This window comes from Acinonyx jubatus, chromosome C1, assembly GCF_027475565.1.
Source record: "Acinonyx jubatus isolate Ajub_Pintada_27869175 chromosome C1, VMU_Ajub_asm_v1.0, whole genome shotgun sequence".
Classification (NCBI taxonomy): domain Eukaryota; kingdom Metazoa; phylum Chordata; class Mammalia; order Carnivora; family Felidae; genus Acinonyx; species Acinonyx jubatus.
In genome coordinates, this window is record NC_069381.1 from 144,640,164 (window position 1) to 144,660,894 (window position 20,731).

The 20,731-nt window shown below is 37.6% G+C and overlaps 1 protein-coding gene across 1 annotated transcript; it reads right to left on the bottom strand.

The window, feature by feature from the left end:
• Window positions 1-8,448: 8,448 nt before the first annotated feature.
• On the bottom strand, window positions 8,449-13,542 carry ERMN (ermin). Its single transcript, XM_015076738.3, has 3 exons — window positions 13,071-13,542; window positions 12,303-12,395; window positions 8,449-9,289 (listed from the first exon to the last, which is right to left on the bottom strand). The coding sequence occupies exons 1-3, from the start codon at window positions 13,309-13,311 to the stop codon at window positions 8,772-8,774; spliced, it is 852 nt and encodes a 283-aa protein (XP_014932224.1). The 5' UTR covers window positions 13,312-13,542; the 3' UTR covers window positions 8,449-8,771.
• Window positions 13,543-20,731: the final 7,189 nt, after the last annotated feature.

Consider the following 20,731-nt stretch of genomic DNA (forward strand, 5'->3'; position numbering starts at 1 on the left):
GTTCCTATGGTGAAAAGACCTTAGAAACACACGCAGCTGCCATCTTGATGAAGTCCCTTCCAACTGCACTCATGTTCGCCTACCGGTGTGAAGAGTATCAATATCATACTCCCCAATGGTAGAGCTTTAATCTAGAGGACTACATAATGTTGTTTTGTTTTGTTTTTTCCCCATATGAGTCAATGGAAAAAAATTTTCAGTGAGGAAGTCAAATGCTGATTCAATTCTAGACATAGACATTGTTTTAATTCATTTTGTGCTTTTAAAGCTACACTTAAAAAAAAAAAAAAACAGTCTTAGTAGCAACCTCCTAGACCTATGTGGACGTTAAAAAAGAAAGAAAAAAGGCAAAGAAAAAGACTGGGTGGGTCACAATACACAGTAGTCACGAAAAATACACTTAAGCGTTGAACACGCTCTCATGCAAGATCAGATAAGAGGAGCTGAAATAAATAAAGCAGAAATAGAGCGATGAGGGGCACCTGGGTGGCTCCGTCAGTTAAGCCTCTGACTCTTGATTTAGGCTCAGGTCACGATCCCATGATGGAATAGAGCCCTGCATCCTGCTTGGGATTCTCTCTCCCTCTCTCTCTGCATTTCCCCTGCTTGTGCTGGCTGTCTCTCTCTCTCTCAAAATAAATAAATAAATAAACAAACATATTTTTAAAAAAAAAAATAAATAAAGCACTGAAAAATATTAAAGATTTATATAAAATAGTATTTTAGATTTAACAGCATTCACAGGGTTGAAATATGTTTAAAAAGCTCTAAAAGATTCCAAAGTAGAAATAAAATGAAGTAAACATAATGAAAGGGGAAGAGAATAAGAATATACAACCCTCAGGAAGAGAGTTAAGAAAAAAAATTGATCTAGACTTGGCCAAAAAAGAAAGGGAATATAGCACCTCTATGGGGTGCGGTGGGAGTGGGGAATAAGGCCATAGATGTGGACCTAGTGATAACACCGATAAATTGGGGACAAAGTCCAATTTTTCTTTGGTCCAAACTGAGCTCCTAATCTTAGGGATGCCAATACTTAGGCATACTAGAAAAGGTTTCAGAAATCCTAGTATCTTTTATACTGGTTTTTTAGTAAGAAAATTGATACCCAAAAGATGAATTATGTGTCTAAAAATCCCACACCAGTTAGTGAGAGATGATGATTAGAATTTGGATCTCTAAAGAGAGGGCTCATTCCACTGCCCCAAGCCACTGGCCCAAACAAATCTGATCTAGAGCATTCTTAAGATAGAGATACATAAAGCTTTTCGCTGGAGTTGGGTCTCTGGAGGATAACCATGCTATACACTTGTTAATATAAAAACAAATGAAACTTTGTTCAGTCGAGCTGATGGTAAAACTGGGCATCTTAATTCTGACTTCCTATTTAAAATTTAATTTTATCTCCCAATTAATTACACAAAAGCCGAACTATAACTATGACTCAGAAGGGAAAATAGGTTTGCCTAGTTGCATCGTATTTAAGATGTTTTGTTCTGATAATTGACATTGCAGATGAGATAAGAGAATGACTAGAAAATGAGATAATTCTTTTCAAAACGGATAAAACACAAGCCAGTTGCCAAAGGACTAACTGAATTGCTGACCCAAACTGAATCTGCTGAGTGCCTCATGCAATTATTTGTGTGACTGCAAAAATGTTGAAAGGTTTTATTTTATTTTTTCCCCCAGTGTAAAAACTCTCTTTTTATTCAAAAAACGTTTCCATGAAAAACATCAACTCTGTTCAGAAAAAGACGAATTATGGTTTGGATTCACTTATCTTTGGGCATACCAATGAAAGAAATTGGAATGTTTTTCACAAAAAAAACCAAAACAAAACAAAACTTCTATAGTCTGTTTAGTGCACACTCTCCCTGACTTCACCATGACATGCTCATAATATGAAGCTATATTTGAATCCATACTGTCAATATCGCAGAGGATTATTTTCATATGTGACATGTTTATTCTTAAAAAGAATTTTAAAAACAACTTTTACCATGTATTTTTCTATTACTCTGAGATTCAAGCAATAAATCACTCGTTAGAAATCTTATAGACCTAAATTTAAGAGTATTGACTAATTGTGAAATCTCCTACCAACATTTTTTAAGCATTATCCTCTAAATTCTATTTTTAGAAGACTATAGTAAAGGAGTAAATGCTACTAGGTCTCTAGTACTTCTAGTGAGAAACCTTGAATGGGACACATTAGGGTCCTCTTCAGCCCTAAATCCATCAGTAGGAGGCAGTGTTACAGGGACTTCAGAGTTTTCCCTGAATTGGTTTGAGTCATTGCCTTTTCTTAGAAAAGCATCTATACATTTTGTTACTTTAAACACAAGCATAGTTTTGGTAATATTTCACAGGACTTGTTTGATCAAAAGCTAACTTACCAGACCATCCAAGTACTTCTGAACATTTCAGTTTGCCCAGTTTCTTTCTCTTTTTCAACAGTTACCCAGAACTTCTCCCTAAAAGATGACAGAGCTGTTGTTGGTACAGCCATGTTTCATCACTAGCATCAAATTTGCTCATTTCTGTCTGCTGACGTTCAATCAGCTGTCATTCACAGGGCCCCAAAACCACCATATGCCATAATCACAATGTATTGTTAGCTTCTCCACAACTAATCTGGAAATATTCTCGATATGAAAAACCCTTGCTTATAGTATTGCCTTAGGGATTGTAGAGGAGTAAAAGGATACCAGCTACTGTACGTAGGAATTCAATCTCTCCAGTCCACCTTGATTTTATGAATGGTTTAGAATGGTTTTCAAGGGGCTCTCATGTAAGAGAGTAGGGTTGAGGCCAGCCAGCCAGTACCATTTTATTTGTTTTAACAACTTTAACTTCCCATTCAAACACAGAAAAGAAATATGCTGCAGGTGAGGGTCCCAATATCTTCCATAAAAAACAAGGAATTTACAGGGAATAAAGGGAAAAGAGATGAGAACTAATTATCTTTGAATATCTTTGATGTGCTAGGCACTGTTTATGCCCCATCTCACTGTTGTGCACAACCCCATGAGTTAGGTCTTTTTCTCCCCAATATGCAGACAAGGAGGATGGCTGAGAGGGATTGTCTAAGATCATCCCACGAGTAAGAGATTAAAATTTAGTTTCCATTCTGTCTGAAGAAGAAGAAGAAGAAGAAGAAGAAGAAGAAGAAGAAGAGGAAGAAGAAAAAGGAAAAGGAGAAGGAGAAGAAGATGGAAGAAAAAGAAGATAGAAGAAGAAGGAGGAGGAGGAGGAGGGGAAGGAGGAGGAGGAAGAGAAGGAGAAGCAAAGAATCTCTTTGACTACAGCATGCTGCTATGATTTGTTTTTTAAGTAGCGAGGTCAACTCAGGTGGACTCAGTTAAAATCCCTTCATTGTGATGTCAAGCTTCTTAGGTCTTTCTTGGCTGTTGTATAGATAGGATAAAAGGCTACATCCTTTCTGTTAATCAACCGAAATGTAGGCTTAAGGTTAGCTACGCCCACATGCTTTGCAATAGTCCATCTCCTTGACTTCGTGGAGGACATACTCTTTTCCATTTCCTATAACATATATGAGAAGGAGAAGCGGACATAGAGAAATTGCTTCTCTGTAAATAATACTGCCGACCCTTTCTTCTACCAACCATTAATCAGAGCTGAAAGACTGTCCAGTTTGAACAGAGGTGGGAAGTAAAAAATTGAAGGGTCCTTTAATTTAAAATACAAACCAAGTCTTGTAACTTTTACTACATTGTGCAGATTGTCACCATAGTGCTTCTACAACTTTTGTGTAGGTTATTCAAACATTGCTACAAGCTGCATGCCTTGAAATGAGAAAAGGAACAATAACCAAAGCTGATGTACACAAAATATTTATTTCTGGAAAACAGCCATTCCATGGACAGGTTTGAGTAAGCCAATGTAAAGCATTATCTACTCCTGCTGAGGTTTAATGGATATTTCAGGTGTTGGTGGTCCTAAAAGAAAGGACCTAAAAGAAAGGACCTAAAAGAAAGGACCTAAAAGAAAGGGGCGGGGGGAAACCCCTTCACAACAAGCAGATTTAATGCCTCTGTTTTCAACCTAATGGGGCAGCTAATAGTTACCATCCCAATTAGGGTCTGTTTGCAAACTTATGTGAATCATCACTTTGCAGAAACATACAGGAAAGTTCTCATTTTTCAGTAGATAGAGCAAGCTTCTAATATGTTGCATTTCTAATGATGATAGTTGCCATCAAATAAGTAACAAATAATTTTTTTGATAACAAAGGCTTTCTATTTTATTATTGATTGGTATTTGCCAGTTCAAGGATATTAGTCATAAATATCTATATAAAATATAACCTATATATAAGATATTAACACTAATTTTTGAGAGCACAGATTACTTGACCAAAAAATCAATCTTTGTAAATATATATGTAAATAAACGTATATTTATATAGATAAATATGTGTATATATTTATATATATGTGTGTATATATAAATATATGAGGCTCTATCTCTTATGTTTTGAAGTGAGAGAAAATAAAACCAAGAGTTTCTACTCACAAATAAAGAAAACTATGAAATGTGTTTAGATATTTTGAATTATTTTAGGTGCACAGCCTTGTCTGAATCTGGCCTTCTGGACAAAAACATCTCCAGTAGACTTTCATTCTGGGTATTGTTTTCCATACTTGAAGGGAGTAACCAAACTTTAAATTATCAAGATGCTTATTCACTCAGGAATATGCACATGCCTTAATTCTCTTCCTTCAGACAACTGCCTAAATGTTGCAAGTTTTATACATATTATCTAGAAGAAGTGGGCAGAGAGACAAGAGAAGGCAAAGGTACAGTTAATGAAAACATCTGTTCGTTCTGTTAACAGAACGAGATTAAAACTATGGAGCATAAAGGAATTTAGAGTAATTTGAACATTTTGAAGTATCCGTTTTTTCCTGCCTCTGCCCAACTGAAGTCATTACAAAGAAAGAATCAAATGCATCATATTACATTTTGAACTAAAACCGCAAATTACTTTCCAAATTCCTGTCCAAAACTCTCCCACACTGGCAGTTAATTACTAGATATCATCCTTTGATTTTGTAACTTGCCACGTATCTATCTGTTCGGTGACCACTGCTGTTGATTACTGCCCACGTCATTGTGTTTACATTGATTGTGTGGCTTAGTCACCTCGTGTTCTTCATGAGCTATATACACATTTTGGTATTCATATTTATTATGTTACTGTCTGATATTTTAATATTGTCAAATGTTTGCTGTAACTTTTGACATTACTTTTTATAACCCTCTTGTTTTTATAGAGCAATGAAAGTTAAGGCTTTAAAAGTAGTTGCCTTTCTCATGTGGTCAAACATGTTTCTTCTTTATGATACCCCAGTGCTTCATCTTTTTCCATAATTCCCTATTATTATGTATTTTAAATATTTTTTTCCTATCACTTTGAAAAACTTAAATGTCCGTTCTTCATTAGAAAATGTACCAAAAGTACTACCCCATGTGAATATGCAGAAACAATTACTATAAAAGTGTCATCATGGTTTAAATGTATTACTTTGATGACTGTAAAGATATATATATATATATATATATATATATATATATATTTATATATATGTTTTTCAAGTTATTGGAATTAAGATGTATCTAAAACAAGGGCTCAGTTCCTATAAAAAATAATAAAGATTTTTTTAAATGAACATTACATATGTATCCACCAGAAATTTTTTTTTTGCAATTTTCTACACAACCATTTTAAGACCTTTTTGAAATAAATAATGTTGTTTTGATTTTAAATAAGGTGTTCTGTTGGTTTCTAAACAGCATTTATGAATAATCTTTAGTAGCTGTTGATATGCAAGGGCTCTTTCTACGTTTTAAAAAGCAGCTAAAGAAAATAAATTCTAGACACCAAAAACAAGGACACAAACTTTTATTGAGAGCAAGTCAGACACAGCAGTTTTTTATTTAAGTTGTAGACAGATGATAGACAGATTCGGACATGTTCCATGCCTTTAAATGTAGTATTATATGAAAGGTGAATTTTATATTGACTATGAAACAGAGCTTTTTATTAATTCCTGTTCACCCAAAAACTAAGAAAAATTAAAACTCGTGTAAGAAGTATCAACATTCTCACAATAAACCAATTTCCCTCCTACCAGGTACCAGAGTCCTTCTTGCACCCTCAAAGCTTGAATCACAAAAGCAGTAAATCTTCCAGTATAATTACCAATTTGTGTTCTAATTTATCCCATAGGAGTGTCTAATATGTCAAATATCCCTCGTGCAATCTGAATCATACCCTTGCCTTTCCTAGGTTATAAAGAATCAAATAGTCATCTAACCCCATCATGTTACTTATAATCACTCAAGTCTGTGGCCTTCGTGTAAGATGGAAGCACAGGGCAGTGGGCATTAATGTCAAAGAATGGTTTCAGTGCTCTTTTGCAACTACACTGCCTCATCCATGAGCACTAAGCATTTACTCCTTGAGCTTACCCCGAAAAAGTCTTTGTTGACAAAATATTTTGTGGTTGGTTAATTTTTGGTAAGAGCACAAAGCTAAAAAGGCCACGGTTACTAGGCGTTGGATCCCCATAAGAGCTAGTTGCTTGGCCGTGTCACACTATCGATGGTGGCCGTAGACCACCCACCTCACTCAGATTCCACAGGGATTCAACACTTCTGCTGGAACAGTTCATAATATAGGCTCTGCTGATGGTAGGTTAACAAAATGCTCCTATTCCATGATGGATAACACAATACTGTGTTTTGAAGTTAAGTGGAAAATTGTAGGGGTCATCAGTAATCCAGAAAAGAAAATAGGTTGTCCAGGTGGAATGATTTAGAGGATCTAAATAAATAGGAAATTGTCCTAGTGCACTAATCTTCTACCTAAATTTATCAAGAAAGACCTGATTTCCCTGGCTTTATTCTGAGAACTTGCATTGTCAAAAATGAAATCTTTAAGTTCCACAGATGAAGAGTGACAGAACTTTTACGTGATCAGGTTGCAAAATATCTGTTTGAAAGAATAAAAGGAGCACTTCAATCTTGAATTCAAAATTGAGTCCTGTAAACAGTAAATAATAGTACATGATACCCTGGAAATATATGACCAGGAAGAATTAAACAAATTTCCATTAGAATGTGCAGGATTTGTTACACATAAATAAGCAATAATCTAAGAAGGGCTAACCCAGGGTTTTTCACAAAATGAAAAAGAAATAAACAAAGGGTTGAATAGTACAATGAAGACTGTATTACATTCAGACAATAAGGAATTGTCTTTTTATTTGCAGGGCCAAAAATATCTTTAACAGTGGTGACAGAAAGTTCAGAGTGATATATATGGAAGCATGAAATGAAAAATTATGAAACTATCTAAGAATATAAATATAGACTCTCCCTTTTCATAAATATTCAATACATTATTTGACACACCGGTTTGAGTGAAGCTCCATAAGTACAATTTTAAGCATCTTGATTTGGGCTGAGGTCCAGTAAATTATATATTCCCAACTATCAGAGCTTTCTCACTAAAAATACAGGCTCACGCTCTACTTTGAAAATACCCTAAGATAATTATTTCCATTTTCATAGTAACTAGTAAAGTTATGATGAGACTTCTCTTGGGTTTCTAAGGAAAGAAAATTCTTCTGAGATACTGTTAATAAGAGCAAGTATAGTAATAGAGAAGGATATCCTCTTAAAATTTCACCGAAGCTGTCGTTTTCATTTTTAATGAATTTAACTATGCCAGATGAGATTTTATTTTCCGTCACAGAAATAAACTATCTGACTCTTTAATCTATTGCCCACCCATCTTCTAGCCCCTCCTTGTACCAACCTTACAATGAATTTCATTCATCCTGAGAACATAAAGCCAACATTTAGTCAACACAATCGTCCTGACTGACAATTGCTCAGCCCCTCTAGTGAGAAAATTCAGTGAATGATAACACCTAGGAAGGAGGCCTATACAGAGTTTTCACTCTGTAGATGCCAAGGAAAACCACTTAAAATCTTTTTTGAAGATAATAGGAAAGGCAAAGTATTTTGGAAAGCTTATTGCCAGAGTCTATAAAAGCATATTTAAAAGAAAGAGAACTGAACCAGTCTTTCCAGCACCCTCAATGTACAGGAAGAAAGATACCAAAAGAAATACAGGTCATTTCTAAGAGTCCTCTTTCATTTGAAGACTGTGTTTTCCAGTGTTGTTACTTTTTAAAAAAAATTTTTTTTTCAACGTTTATTTATTTTTGGGACAGAGAGAGATAGAGTATGAACGGGGGAGGGGCAGAGAGAGAGGGAGACACAGAATCAGAAACAGGCTCCAGGTTCTGAGCCATCAGCCCAGAGCCTGACGCGGGGCTCGAACTCACGGACCGCAAGATCGTGACCTGGCTGAAGTCGGATGCTTAACCGACTGTGCCACCCAGGCGCCCCTCCAGTGTTGCTACTTTTAAAGCCAAATCATGCCACAGTCTCCAAGAGTGCTTGCTATTTGCTATCTAGTGCTTACCACATGAGGCTATATTAGTAAAGTTTTAAAAAGCAAATGCCCAAGAATGAATCTAAAGCGTTTTGATTGAGGTTACCAGACTGAATTTTGTCTAGGGTTATTTCCATATTATTCTACAGTGAAGCAGGGGTTAACCTCTCACATCTTTAAAGGGGATGACTCAAATAAGGCAGGCAAAGACGCATCTCAGGAAAATAGAATTAGCTTTTGCTTTAGTGGGCACAAGAACTTCTCAGTTCCATTTAGTTTATAAATGCATCATTGACTCGAATTCATCAATTCTTTGTTTGGTGTTCCCCTTCCTGATTTTCCGATAGGATATTGTATTGTATCTTGAATAAGCATTTCTGGAGATATCACTCTTCTTCCCAAAGGGTGGCTGCTCATCAGGTGTCACAGGTTGGGAACTAGGGCTGCTCAGTGGGGAGTCCTCATTTGCATTTCCTTCCTCTTTTAATTGGGAATCTTCAACATTTTTTTTCTGAAATTCTATCACTCGAACTTCATCTTCGTCATCATTGCAACCATCATCATCATCGTTATTAATTTCTTCATCCCAAACCTCTTGCTCCTCCTCATGTTTAGAATGCAACACATCGACTTGGCTAGGTTTCCGATATCCCAACCATTCAATTTCAGTTGCTTGATGAGCTTTGTTCTTCCCGTCCTCCTCTCCTTTCTCTTCTAGAGATTGTTCAGCAATCCTTTCCTGTCTACTTATTTCCTGGTTACTGACGCTCAGAGGAATCTTCTTCCATTGATACCCTGTAGCAAAATCAATTCGTAATTGAAATACCCAGCTGTTATTCTTTAAATTACCTTTCTGGACAATCATTTCCCCACAATATTCTTTATAGGATATTATTCTGTGGGCTATGGGTATGTTTTACACAATAAAATGGGTTGCACCATCTAATTAGTTTGGGCCATGGGTGGTCAGAAGTCAAATGCTAGGCTAACTCTAACACCAAGCCCCCCAAAGCACACACAATGTAGTCTAAGATCTGCCTCTGATTTCTGGAGAGCCTAGATTTAAAAAGCATGCTGAGATCATCTCTATATAGCTAGATTGGCCTATCATTTTAGACATGTCCCTAAAGACAACTGAATCAAGTAGTTTGGTATCATGGAGTGACTTTTACATGGCTTAATTCATCACAAATTTCACTTTTCAAGCAGATCACATCAGCATATCTGCACAATTACTACAGCATATCAGCACAATATTTATTTTACATGCTAAAGAGAACTAATTATAAGAGAATGGAGAGTGGAAGTTGTTCTCTAGGCTTTCGCCACTAAAGGAACTTCTTTTATATATATATTTTCTAAATTTTTTCTTAATGTTTATTTATCATTGACAGAGAGACAGAGCGTGAGTGGGGGAGGAGCAGAGAGAGAGGGAGACAGAATCTGAAGCAGACTCCAGGCTCTGAGCTGTCAGCCCAGAGCCCGATAGAGGGCTCGAACTCAGGAACCATGAGATCATGGTCAAAGCCAGATGCTTAACCCACTGAGCCACCCGGGTGCCCCTCTAAAGGGACTTCTGTGGGAAGTTTCAGTCTATCGTATGCATGACTCCAAGATATTGTCTGGATTGTGTCCCTCGTTGGACCTGGGTTCACTATTCCCTTTCAACACCATGAGAGTCTTTAAAATAAAATGAGAGACAATGTTCCTCTTTGCCTTTCCCCTCCACGATTTTCTACATTTACTGAAAGATGTTCACAAATCCATGCCCAGTTAAGAACTTTCATTCTTTTTTCCATTGTTTTGTTTTCCCAACTACAGGAACCAGATTGTAAACTCGTAAAAAGAGACAGAAGTGAAGATGGATTATCATTCCTAACTAGTTATACACGGTTCCTATCAGCATGTTGGTGCCTAGTCAATGTTCTTTACATTATAAATAAATATATGTTAGAATGTTTGCTATAATATTAAGCTTTCTTTTATTCACTTTTTTTCCCCCACAGAAACAAAGAACCTGATCTTTAAAAGAAGAAGAAGAAGAAGAAGAAGAAGAAGAAGAAGAAGAAGAAGAAGAAAAAGCTGATCTTTTTGCTCCTCTCATGACTCAGGCCTGGAGTTGTCACGCATGAAATTACTTCTTGAATTTAAATTACAGTTTTTCCTCAGTTTTTTTAGCATCTTGCTATTTTCAACCCAGGAGTATTCTCTTTGGAGACTTTATAGCTGTTTGTCATTGTGAAAACAGGAGACACCAACATGTGTCTTACAGGAAAAACATATGTTCCACCAAACACAAAAGGATTTATTCTGGGAAAAATTCACCCTGAGACCATCTACTTGAAAATCCAGATTGCATTCATTCTCTGTTTGATAAAAATGAAAGATTCCAGCAAACTGTTGTCTCCAGCAGACTTCCTGATCAGAAATTTGAAAGGGTCTCCTGATGGACCTTGACATCCCTGCCTCTGAGAACTTGCTACATTGGGAACAGAAAGATTAGGGCAAAGAAGTTATTTAATTCACTTCACGGGGCATAAGTTTTATAAATGGCATGTGATAATGTAAAAGCTTAAAAATGGTTGTTCCTTACTACATTACTACAATAATGGAGGTTCCACCACTACATATGGACAGCAGATAGTCTGAGAGGCATCCAGGCAAAGTGGACAAACCCAAGAAACTGCCAGTCACATCCCTGTCTTTTTTGGTATCTATTATTTTATGCGATGTTCTAATATTTTTTTTTTTAATGTATCTCTTCCACATTTTTTCCTGTTAAGGTCTTAACTAAGCTAAATCATTCAGGTCTAATGAACTGACTTCAATTTTGAGACAAGATGTTTATGGCGGCAAAAGAGGAAATGAGTGCTTCATTAATAGGTGTTTATCCTGTACTTGATTTGGAAATTGCTTCAACGTGGATATCTTCTCAGAAGTAAAGTCTGAAAGACTTTGTGTCTCTTAGTCTCTTGAGTTTATTTGAAATATAAGTCTCTTAAAAATCAATATTCTCTTGGGGCACCTGGGTGGCTCAGTCAGTTAAGCGTCCGACTTTGGCTCAGGTCATGATCTCGCGGTCTATGAGTTCAAGCCCCGTGTCAGGCTCTGTGCTGACTGCTCAGAGCCTGGAGCCTGTTTCAGATTCTGTGTCTCCCTCTCTCTCTGACCCTCCCCCATTCATGCTCTGTCTCTCTCTGTCTCAAAAATAAATAAATGTTAAAAAAAATTAAAAATCAATATTCTCTCATTTTGTGAAATAACACAATTAAAATTAACTTCATCACCTGGGAGATTTCATTAACAAGAATTAGATAACCATCTTCTGCTTACATCAGAGGCCTGGAATGTTTCTACAGATCAAATAAATTTATAGTGTTATTTTAGGTAAAACTTTAGGACAAACCCCTTTATGAAACATTCATATTTTGCAAGGTACCTGACACAGATTTGGAGACACTAAATAAACCTGTTGTTGTTGATGTTGTTGTTGTCGTTGTTGTTTTGTTAAAGGATCGATTTAGTGGACTAACTTACTCAGAAACTGATATCATATGGTTAGGTCAAGGCATGTCAATCAGTTATGCCAATCCAGTCAGTATTAGTCTTGATCTTCCTAGAATACTCCTTAAGGTGAAACCCACAGATAATCAGGACTACTCCCTTATCTGTCTCTAGCAGCTCTGAGTTTTTGAAGGCATTGCCTGGATTGCTTTTTCAACACCACACTCACGCAATATCCCATGCAAAACCTGCCATCCATATTCAGTCAAACAATTTCGGTGTACAAAATGGAAGTTTGTCTTACCTCCTCTGAATGTCATTTCATCACGACTCGTTTCCTGGAGAGAAAGATCTGCCACAGCCTTATGAACAATAAAAAGATTCTCTTCTGGTTTTTCTGAGGGGAAAAACAAAAAACAACAGACACCCACAAGATTAATCCCATAATACTTAAAGCCATTCAGGATTAAATAAATTATCAATTTAGACTCTAGCTAGGTAGATCTATTTGATTTGCAATTGTGATCCCTAAAAGTAACCATTTCACTTCTTCCAATTCATTTCTTCATTGGTTCCTACTTATAAACATAAGGATAACCTCTCACTTTACATCTATAAAAAGGTATAGAACCATGAATTGGGATACATTCAGGTATATTTCAGAAGAAAAACTTGAAATACTGAATTTCCTTTGCTTAAGTAATATGTGGGCTGTAGACAATAATAATAAATAACGGCAGCAAACGTTTAAGCAACATTGAGTAATCCTTGCAACAACTGTACAAATGTCAGTACTGTCATTTCTGCCTTCTGCTAACAGAGAAAGCTAAGGCTTCAGGAGGGGAGGGGAGATGTCTAGGGTCCCAGAGCTATCAAAGAAAGAAGCCTGAGTTTGACCTGAGGCAGAAGTTTTGTCCTTCTGCTATCCAGCTCCAGTAGAACAATTGCTCAGGTCTGGGACACGGGTGGGAGGAAGGACAGCACATTCCTGTCATAATGGTTTATCAAAAGAGAATCCTGAGTGAGTTTATAAGCCAAATCAAGCAAATCGAAGACAAGGAAAATGCTTTACCTTTGAGAAGCTCCCCATCGGTGGACCAGCTGACAAGCCTATTCCCTTGTAATTTTTCATTTTTCTCCTGATTTCCTTCTGTGGGTAGGTCTTCAAGATGGCGTTCGACCCGGTAGTATGGTGGGGTGCCATCCACATCACTGGCTCCCTCGTTTGTTTTAGGGATTGGTTGTTGACCGTTTTCAGGTGGTGTATCCCCGTTGCACTCAGCCTGACCGAATGTCCCGGGAACGTCTGTCATGATGTGCAGTTGCGCTAGACGATGTGGAGACAGCTTTGGGGAAACTGAGTGAACAGGTCCTTGATAGAAGCGCTCCAACCCCTACTCTAAGAATACAGAGTATTTACTTTAGTACATAATAAATGCTGCTTTTCTTAAAGGTATCCAGATAGAGCTTAGAACCAAAGCAATAGGATTTGTTAGATTTGCCACCAGCCCACGAGCAAGCATCCGGCCAATCACCACCTTCTTTGTCACTGAGCAGCCCCACTTGCTGAATTAATGGCAGCCTTTTGATTTACATAAACAAACAATCTGAGGCAATCAGGCTTTTGTGTTGGCATGTAGATGGGGACTTTCAGCTTGTCAGTCCCCCCTCTGGGAACAGAGATTTTTGTCCCTTTTCATAATGGCCCTTTGTCATTTTCCTTGTAACAGGAGCTACAATTGTTCCACAGCTTTAATCCAGAGAGAATGACCACCTTGAGGCATATTAGTTCTGTGTCACCAGCTTAACATTTCCAAACGGATTTTGTTCAAGTAAAACCTCAGCTATGTTGTAGGGGATAATGGCATCATTTCTCATTTATTAAAGAATAAAAACAGCTTACCGAACCTGTAAACAGGACGACCTTATTGTAAGTGGTTCTGGCAGCAGATTCCATGGTGTACTTTCAGGAGCTCAGAGAAAAGACCGAAGTAGAAGCAAAACAACACAAAACAAAAACAAAAACAAATCTTGCTGTATCTTGCTAATACCAAAAATTTTACATTTCAGAATAATCCACTTGGTCTGTAGCTTCTTTTCCTTTAGTTTATTTATGTCTATTGAAGCCCAAGCCCATCCTTTATGGCCCTAGTAGAATTTCCTCCGTGAAATTTTCCCTTTCCCCAGTCAGATTTATTCTCGATATTCTCTATTGATATTACTTGATGCTGGTAAAATTATAGAGCACCAACATATTCTGCCCTTGAGGGAAACTGGTACTTATGGAAAACACCTGCTACTTACCAACCTTTCCTTTTTAAAGGAAGATGTTAATTCTTTTTCTTTTCTTTTCTTTCTTCTTCTTTTTTTTTTTTTTTTTGGATCTCATATAGTGCAAATGATTCCAGAAACTTTTGCCCATGCTGCTCCCTCTGCTTACAATGCCCTTCTCTTCCTCAAGGCCAAATCCCTGGCCTAACCAGTTCCTTTAAATCTCAATTCTTCAGCTGAAATATCGTCTCTTCCGTGACACTTTCCCTGACCCACAGGGGTAAGATGGGACTCTTGTTTCACATTATTTTGTCCTTCAGAGTGTTCTTTACAGTTATGATTAATCACGTAAGTGCACAATTATCTGCGTGACATCTCTTTCACCAACCAGAATCTAAGATTTTTCTAAGCAGGGACCATGGTTCGTTTGTATACATAGGTCTCCAGCATGTAGTATCTGCTTCAAACTAGGTAAGTAAGAGATATAGATGATAGATAGATAGATAGATAGATAGATAGACAGATAGATAGATAAAATTGAATAACTGAGTAAATTTGACTCCCTATTAGGTCATTTCTAAAGGGAATAATAATAGAGGTTGGCAAATAATTAGAAATTGTCACCTTTAAAATTGTGTTTAGGGCTGAGCCCATTAGGATCTATAGCAGGGATGACAAATATCTGACACTCTGGCCTCATCCTCTTGTCACATGTCCTTGGAAGACATGTCTAACAGACCCTAGAATGCTTTCCCTTATCATCACCAGCTCTTCCCTACCCAACACACTGATTGTGTAGGAGAGGAAAAATAATGGTCCCTCTACCTTTTTAAGTCCTTGGCTGAGACCCCTGCAATAAAAGATTAACGAAAAAAGGAACAAAAGTTTATTAACATGTGTACCTGATATATACAAGGGAGATACCCAGGATAATTGAGTAACTCCCTGAAGGCCCAAGCTACCAACTTAAATAGCATTTTCAGTTAAAGACAAAAGGAAAAAAAAAGTTGTATATTGGGGGTTGGTGTGGGGGCAGTTATGACGGGTTACCAGGAAAAGCATAGTAAACAAGGGTGAGGTTTGTTATTCACATTTGAGTGGGTGCCTTTTCCATTAGTAAGATTCTTTTGTGATTTAGAGTCATTTTCCTTTTCCTGATACAGAGAGAAAGACAGGTAACAGGAAATTTTCTTTATAAATGTCAGTTTCCCCTATGAAAGAGTAACTTCTTGTTTGTTTTCAGAGCTTCTTCAGTGTCTGCTGCTTCTCAAAAATAATCGGCTCAACATAATCCTGATGCCAAAGAGACGTATTTTGAGGTGGCATAATCTGGTACCCTTCACTTAGTTTTCAAAGATTTCTTTAATATTTATATAGCACTTATTATATGCCAGGCACTGTTCACAAATAGCAACACATTTGATTTTCATAACAGTGCTATAAGGTAGGTGCTATTATCATCCCCATTTTGCACACTAATGAAAGGAAGCACAGAGAAATAAAGGAACTTGCTCAAGGTCACAGAGCTAGTAAACTCACTGATGAGGTTGCAGCATAAATGAAACCTAGTGCCATCCTTGGCCTAGCTACTAATGTTTCCTTGGGCCAGAGGTCTCAGTGGGCTCCATCCAGCCTGATGCATTAATCTCCTTGGCAGAGAAGTAGTTGTAGCCAGGAGAGGGCAGCAGAGGGCCTGAGGCCATATCAAGGCCTTCCCAAGACAGACAGCCCAGCTGCTGTGGACAGGATTGGGAGGCCAGGAAATTTCCTCCCACCAGGAATAACAGGGTTATCCACTTAATTCCAAGATCAGAATCTGAAGCTTCAAAGGCAGGTCAGACGGCCTCACAACTTAGAGCTGGAATAGCCCTTGATCTGGAGAAAGAAGAAAATATTGAATGGAATCAGGGGAAATGAAGACACTAAGACCAAAGCTAGAACTATATGGGGATATACTAAATTGTGAGGCCCTTAAGGGCAGGAAGGGGCACAAGTTCAACTGAATGCCCAGCAGTAAACATAGACATAGAGAAATGCTCACATTGGCTTTAAAGACCTGACTCCAATTCCCGTTCTCCATTCCCTCAAGACTGCCATACACTTCAATTCAAGGATATGGCAGAGCTTAGAGAGTTTAATTTGTCTCTCCTACTCCTATATTTCCGTGACCCTGTAACAACATGCAACTTATACTTTAGTTTTTATGGGAGTTTTATTTTTCTTCTTTGGATTATCTTCTTTCTGAATGCCCTGCTTTGACAGTTGTTTTCTGGCATTAGAATTAGTTCAGCTTTGAAACATAAAAAAATAATCCAGAGTTCTGTCTGTGCAGCATGTTCACCTCTATAAAAAGCAGAGTCTTTATGCTGTCCTACAGAATAGGAGGTCAGGTAGACGTTTGTAACATACATTATTTTTCCTACAAGCACATGGCGACACAAGATACATTTGGCACCAAGATGAGTCTATCCAACTACCAAATAAAACATAGGGTGTTTTATCCATAAAGATATAATAGTAATAAACTGTCACCGATTGTCTGTAACGTTGGGGAGAAAATCATTTTCTATACCTTTCACAATTCTTTTGGTTGGTCTAAGAATTAAATTGACATGAAAAAAATTAACAGGAGAAAAACGAAAGTTTAATAACACATATACCTCCCGTATACACAAGACAGACCCAGGAAAACTGAGTCATTCCCCAAAATAGCTGAAGTCACACCTTAAATACAATCTTTAGCTCAAGACAAAAGATATTGGGGATGGGGAGTTACTAATGGGAATTTACCAGGAAAAGCACAGTAAATAAGGGCAAGTTTGTTATGCAGATTTAAGTCATAGGCTTCTCCATTGATAAGAGTTTCTAGAGATTGAGTCATTCCCTTCTTTCTGGTAGAGCAGACAGACACCCTTAAAAATGGAAATTTCCTCTATAAAGGTGAATATCTCTTAAAAGAAGGTAATTTCTACTTGTTTTTCAAAACGTCTCTATTTTTTCTGCAGTTTCTTAAAAGTAACCAGCTTAAAATAATCAATATTCCAGAAGCATATATTGGGATAACAATATTTTCTCCTCTTCAGTAAAAACTTATGACATGTACAGTTTTAGAATTTGTACTAACAGTCCTTAATTCAAATACTATTGCATAACCTCCACTGCATGAAATATGACTTTTTTTTGGATGACTTAGTGGAGTGTTTGTCTCTTTTTCCTGGTTATTATGCTGAATGGTATAGGATATTGTATAAATGTAACCATCATCACATCTATAGTAAAATATGATAATAATGAAAGGATAATCGTTTGGGAATGTAAAGTATCAAAATAAAATTATGTAAATACCCATATTTCATTTGCCAAATACCAAATGATAAATGTTAAGGCTATATTAGGTCCAGAAATAAGATTTGGGGAAAAGTCATAAAATCCTAACTTTTAATAATATGTAAAAAGCCAAGCCACAAGTCAGTGTTGTATCTAAAAGATGGCCAATGATCACTGGAGAAAAACAAGAAATAAATTTGAAACATCAGCTTTTGATCCTGACAGCTTGGAGTCAATTCTTATACAAATTGATTTGTATGGCTGGAAAAGGGGTATTTCAACAATCAGGGGTGAAACAGAAAAGTAGAAGCACTAAGGGATCTACAGCTTGATCTATTGTGATCTTTCTATCTATCTGAAGGGTTTTGACCTTACACAATGGTGCGTGCTGCTTACGGGGTCTCTGTAGGTTTGTGGTTGAGTCTGGTACTGGAGCTTAAAGTCTACAAAGGCAGGAAGTTGGGAAAGAAAGATGGATGTGAAAAACAAGAACAAGCTGGAACACACAAGGACAAATTGAAACCTCAGTTCTCGCTGCCTCTGACCTCAGTGGTAGGAGTGTCCTGTAGGAGAAGGTGGTCCTCTTGTCAAGGCCGAGAAATCAGAGAAGCTGAAGGAAGATCCAGGGGAAGGTGGGACACTTGCAGGCTGAGTACCGCCATGCAACAGGTAAGCCAACAGGTCAATAAGAGTGTATGCGTTACAGAATAGCGAAACAATCAGGAAAGAGAATTTGGGGAAATGTAGTTTAGACTGGCCAGGTCGATACATAACATCAGCACGATGGACTTTCATCACCTCTCTGAGCCGGGGTGGTACTACAGGCAAACTTTCGGCTCAAAATCCTACCCAAAACCCATAGAACCTTCTATAGGGAATAGGTAATGCCTCAAGGGAATGTGCAGTCCTGAAGGAGACAGGATAATCCGAATCGCTTCATTTAAGGGATTAACATTCCAAATTGGAGGGACAACCCAGCTAAAGGAAACAGCAATATAAAACATGACATAATAAAATCTATCAGTATCCATATATCCATAAAAAGTAATTGCCTGCCACTTAGTACAAATTAGATTAAGTTCATTATCTGATGCCATCTTAATACTTTGTGTTTATATTTATGCCTGGTATAAAACCACACTGTCATTTGGCAATAATAAGATTTCAAAGTATAAAGGATGGGATTTTTCCCTCAAAAAGCTAAGAGTGAAGTTTTTGAGTAGCATGTAAGATTTTAAAATTTATTAGAATAGGGACACCTGGGTGGCTCAGTCAGTTGAGCATCTGACTTTGGCTCAGGTCATGATCTCACAGTTCGTGAGTTCAAGCCCCACATTGAGCTCACTGCTATCAGTGCAGAGCCCATTCCAGATCCTGTATCACCCTCTCTCTCTCCCTGCCCCTCCCCCACTCATGCTCACTCTCTCTCTCTCTCTCTCTCTCTCTCTCAAAAATAAATAAAACATTTAAAAAATTTAATGTAATAGAATTTGACAATTCAACCACATCTTACGAAAACATGCTTTCCAATCTTGGAGGCAAGTCGGGGTTGGGAGCAGGTGTTGTCCATCGTCTCTATAAAGATACAGACTTTCTTATACCCCAGTGAAGGTATATCTCTTTGTGGTCCTAGAGTCTAAGGCCTGGCATCCCAGTGAGTCCCCAGTACACGTTTTTGTTTTTTTTGGTTTTTTTTGTTTTTTTAAATGCTACCTTGGTGAGTTTTTCTTTAAGTTTATTTATTTATTTTGAGAGAGAGAGAAAGAGAGAGGTCGTGAGCAGGGAAGGGGCAGAGAGAGCAGAGAGACAGGGCGAGAGAGAATCCCAAGCAAGCTCTGCACGCTCAGTGATAAGCCTGATGTGGGGCTTGAACTCACAAACCATGAGATCCTGACCTGAACCAAAACCCAGAATTGGACACTTACCAACTGAGCCACCCGGTGACCCTTCCCCAGTACAGCTTTTAAAGAAAAGTACTGGTAGAAACAAGCTAGGTATTTCTTGAAGACGAAAAAAGAAGAAGCCACAGCATAAGCTCCTGTGGCCAAGGCAGGGAGGTGTGTGGGATTAGAATCTGTCCCCTCAGAGGACAAATGAACATTATCATCACTGATCCCTATAGTGGTCAAGAGGAGGGACTCAGGCATCAGATGACCTGACATGAAATCCTAGCTTTGCTGCTTTGTAATCCTTGGCAAGTGTACAAATCAGGCCTCTTTGGATTGCAGATTAAAGAAACACAATTTAAAGGATCTTAAACTCTGTGAACACAACAGATCATTTAACTAGAAAGTCCAGAGTTGGTTTCCTACTTATTTGGATCCAAGCATTTAAGCAATGTCACAGGTAACCTTTCTCTCTTGGCCACAAACTGGTGAGTATTAGGAGATTAGGAGGTACTTAGGTGAACCTGAGGGTTCAATCTTTTTCCATGTCTCATAATATCTCTAGCTGAGTGTAGTGGGTGTCCAAAGGTGTCCAAGTTCTAATTCCTATAACTTCTGAATTGTTACCTTACATGATAAAAGGGACTTTGCAGATGTATTAAATTAAGGATTTTGAAATGGGGAGATTGTCTTGGAATATCAGATCAAACCCAATGTAATAATCATAAGGGCCCTGATAGAAGAGAAGTTACAAGGTGAAAGGGAGTACTAGATGTGACAAGATAGCCCATAAAAGCTGGAAAGGCAAGGTAACAGATTCTCCCCTGAAGCCTCTAAATGAAATACAGGCCTGTCAACATCTTGGTTTTAGACGTCTAACCTCCAGGACTGAAAGAGAGTAAATCTGTACCGTTTTAAGCCACTAAATTTGTGATAATTTGTTACAGCAATAATAGGAAACTAATACACTGAATTCCTTGCTTCTCTGCCTTAATTTTCATTGACTGGCTAGGGGAAGAAAATTTAGCTTTCCAAACCATTTGCAGGATATGTATTTTTGAATCTCAACTATCATGGACTGCTTGCTACAGGCCAAAAAGACTTCCCATAATAAGGTTGTATTTTCTTCTCTTTTCATCTTTTTGACAGTACAGGCTTGATTGAAACTTGTAGTTTGGGTGGAGTTAGATCACCAAAGGGCTGTTTTTTACTCAGTAGGAGGCAAACTGGAGGCTGTGATATGCTGGCT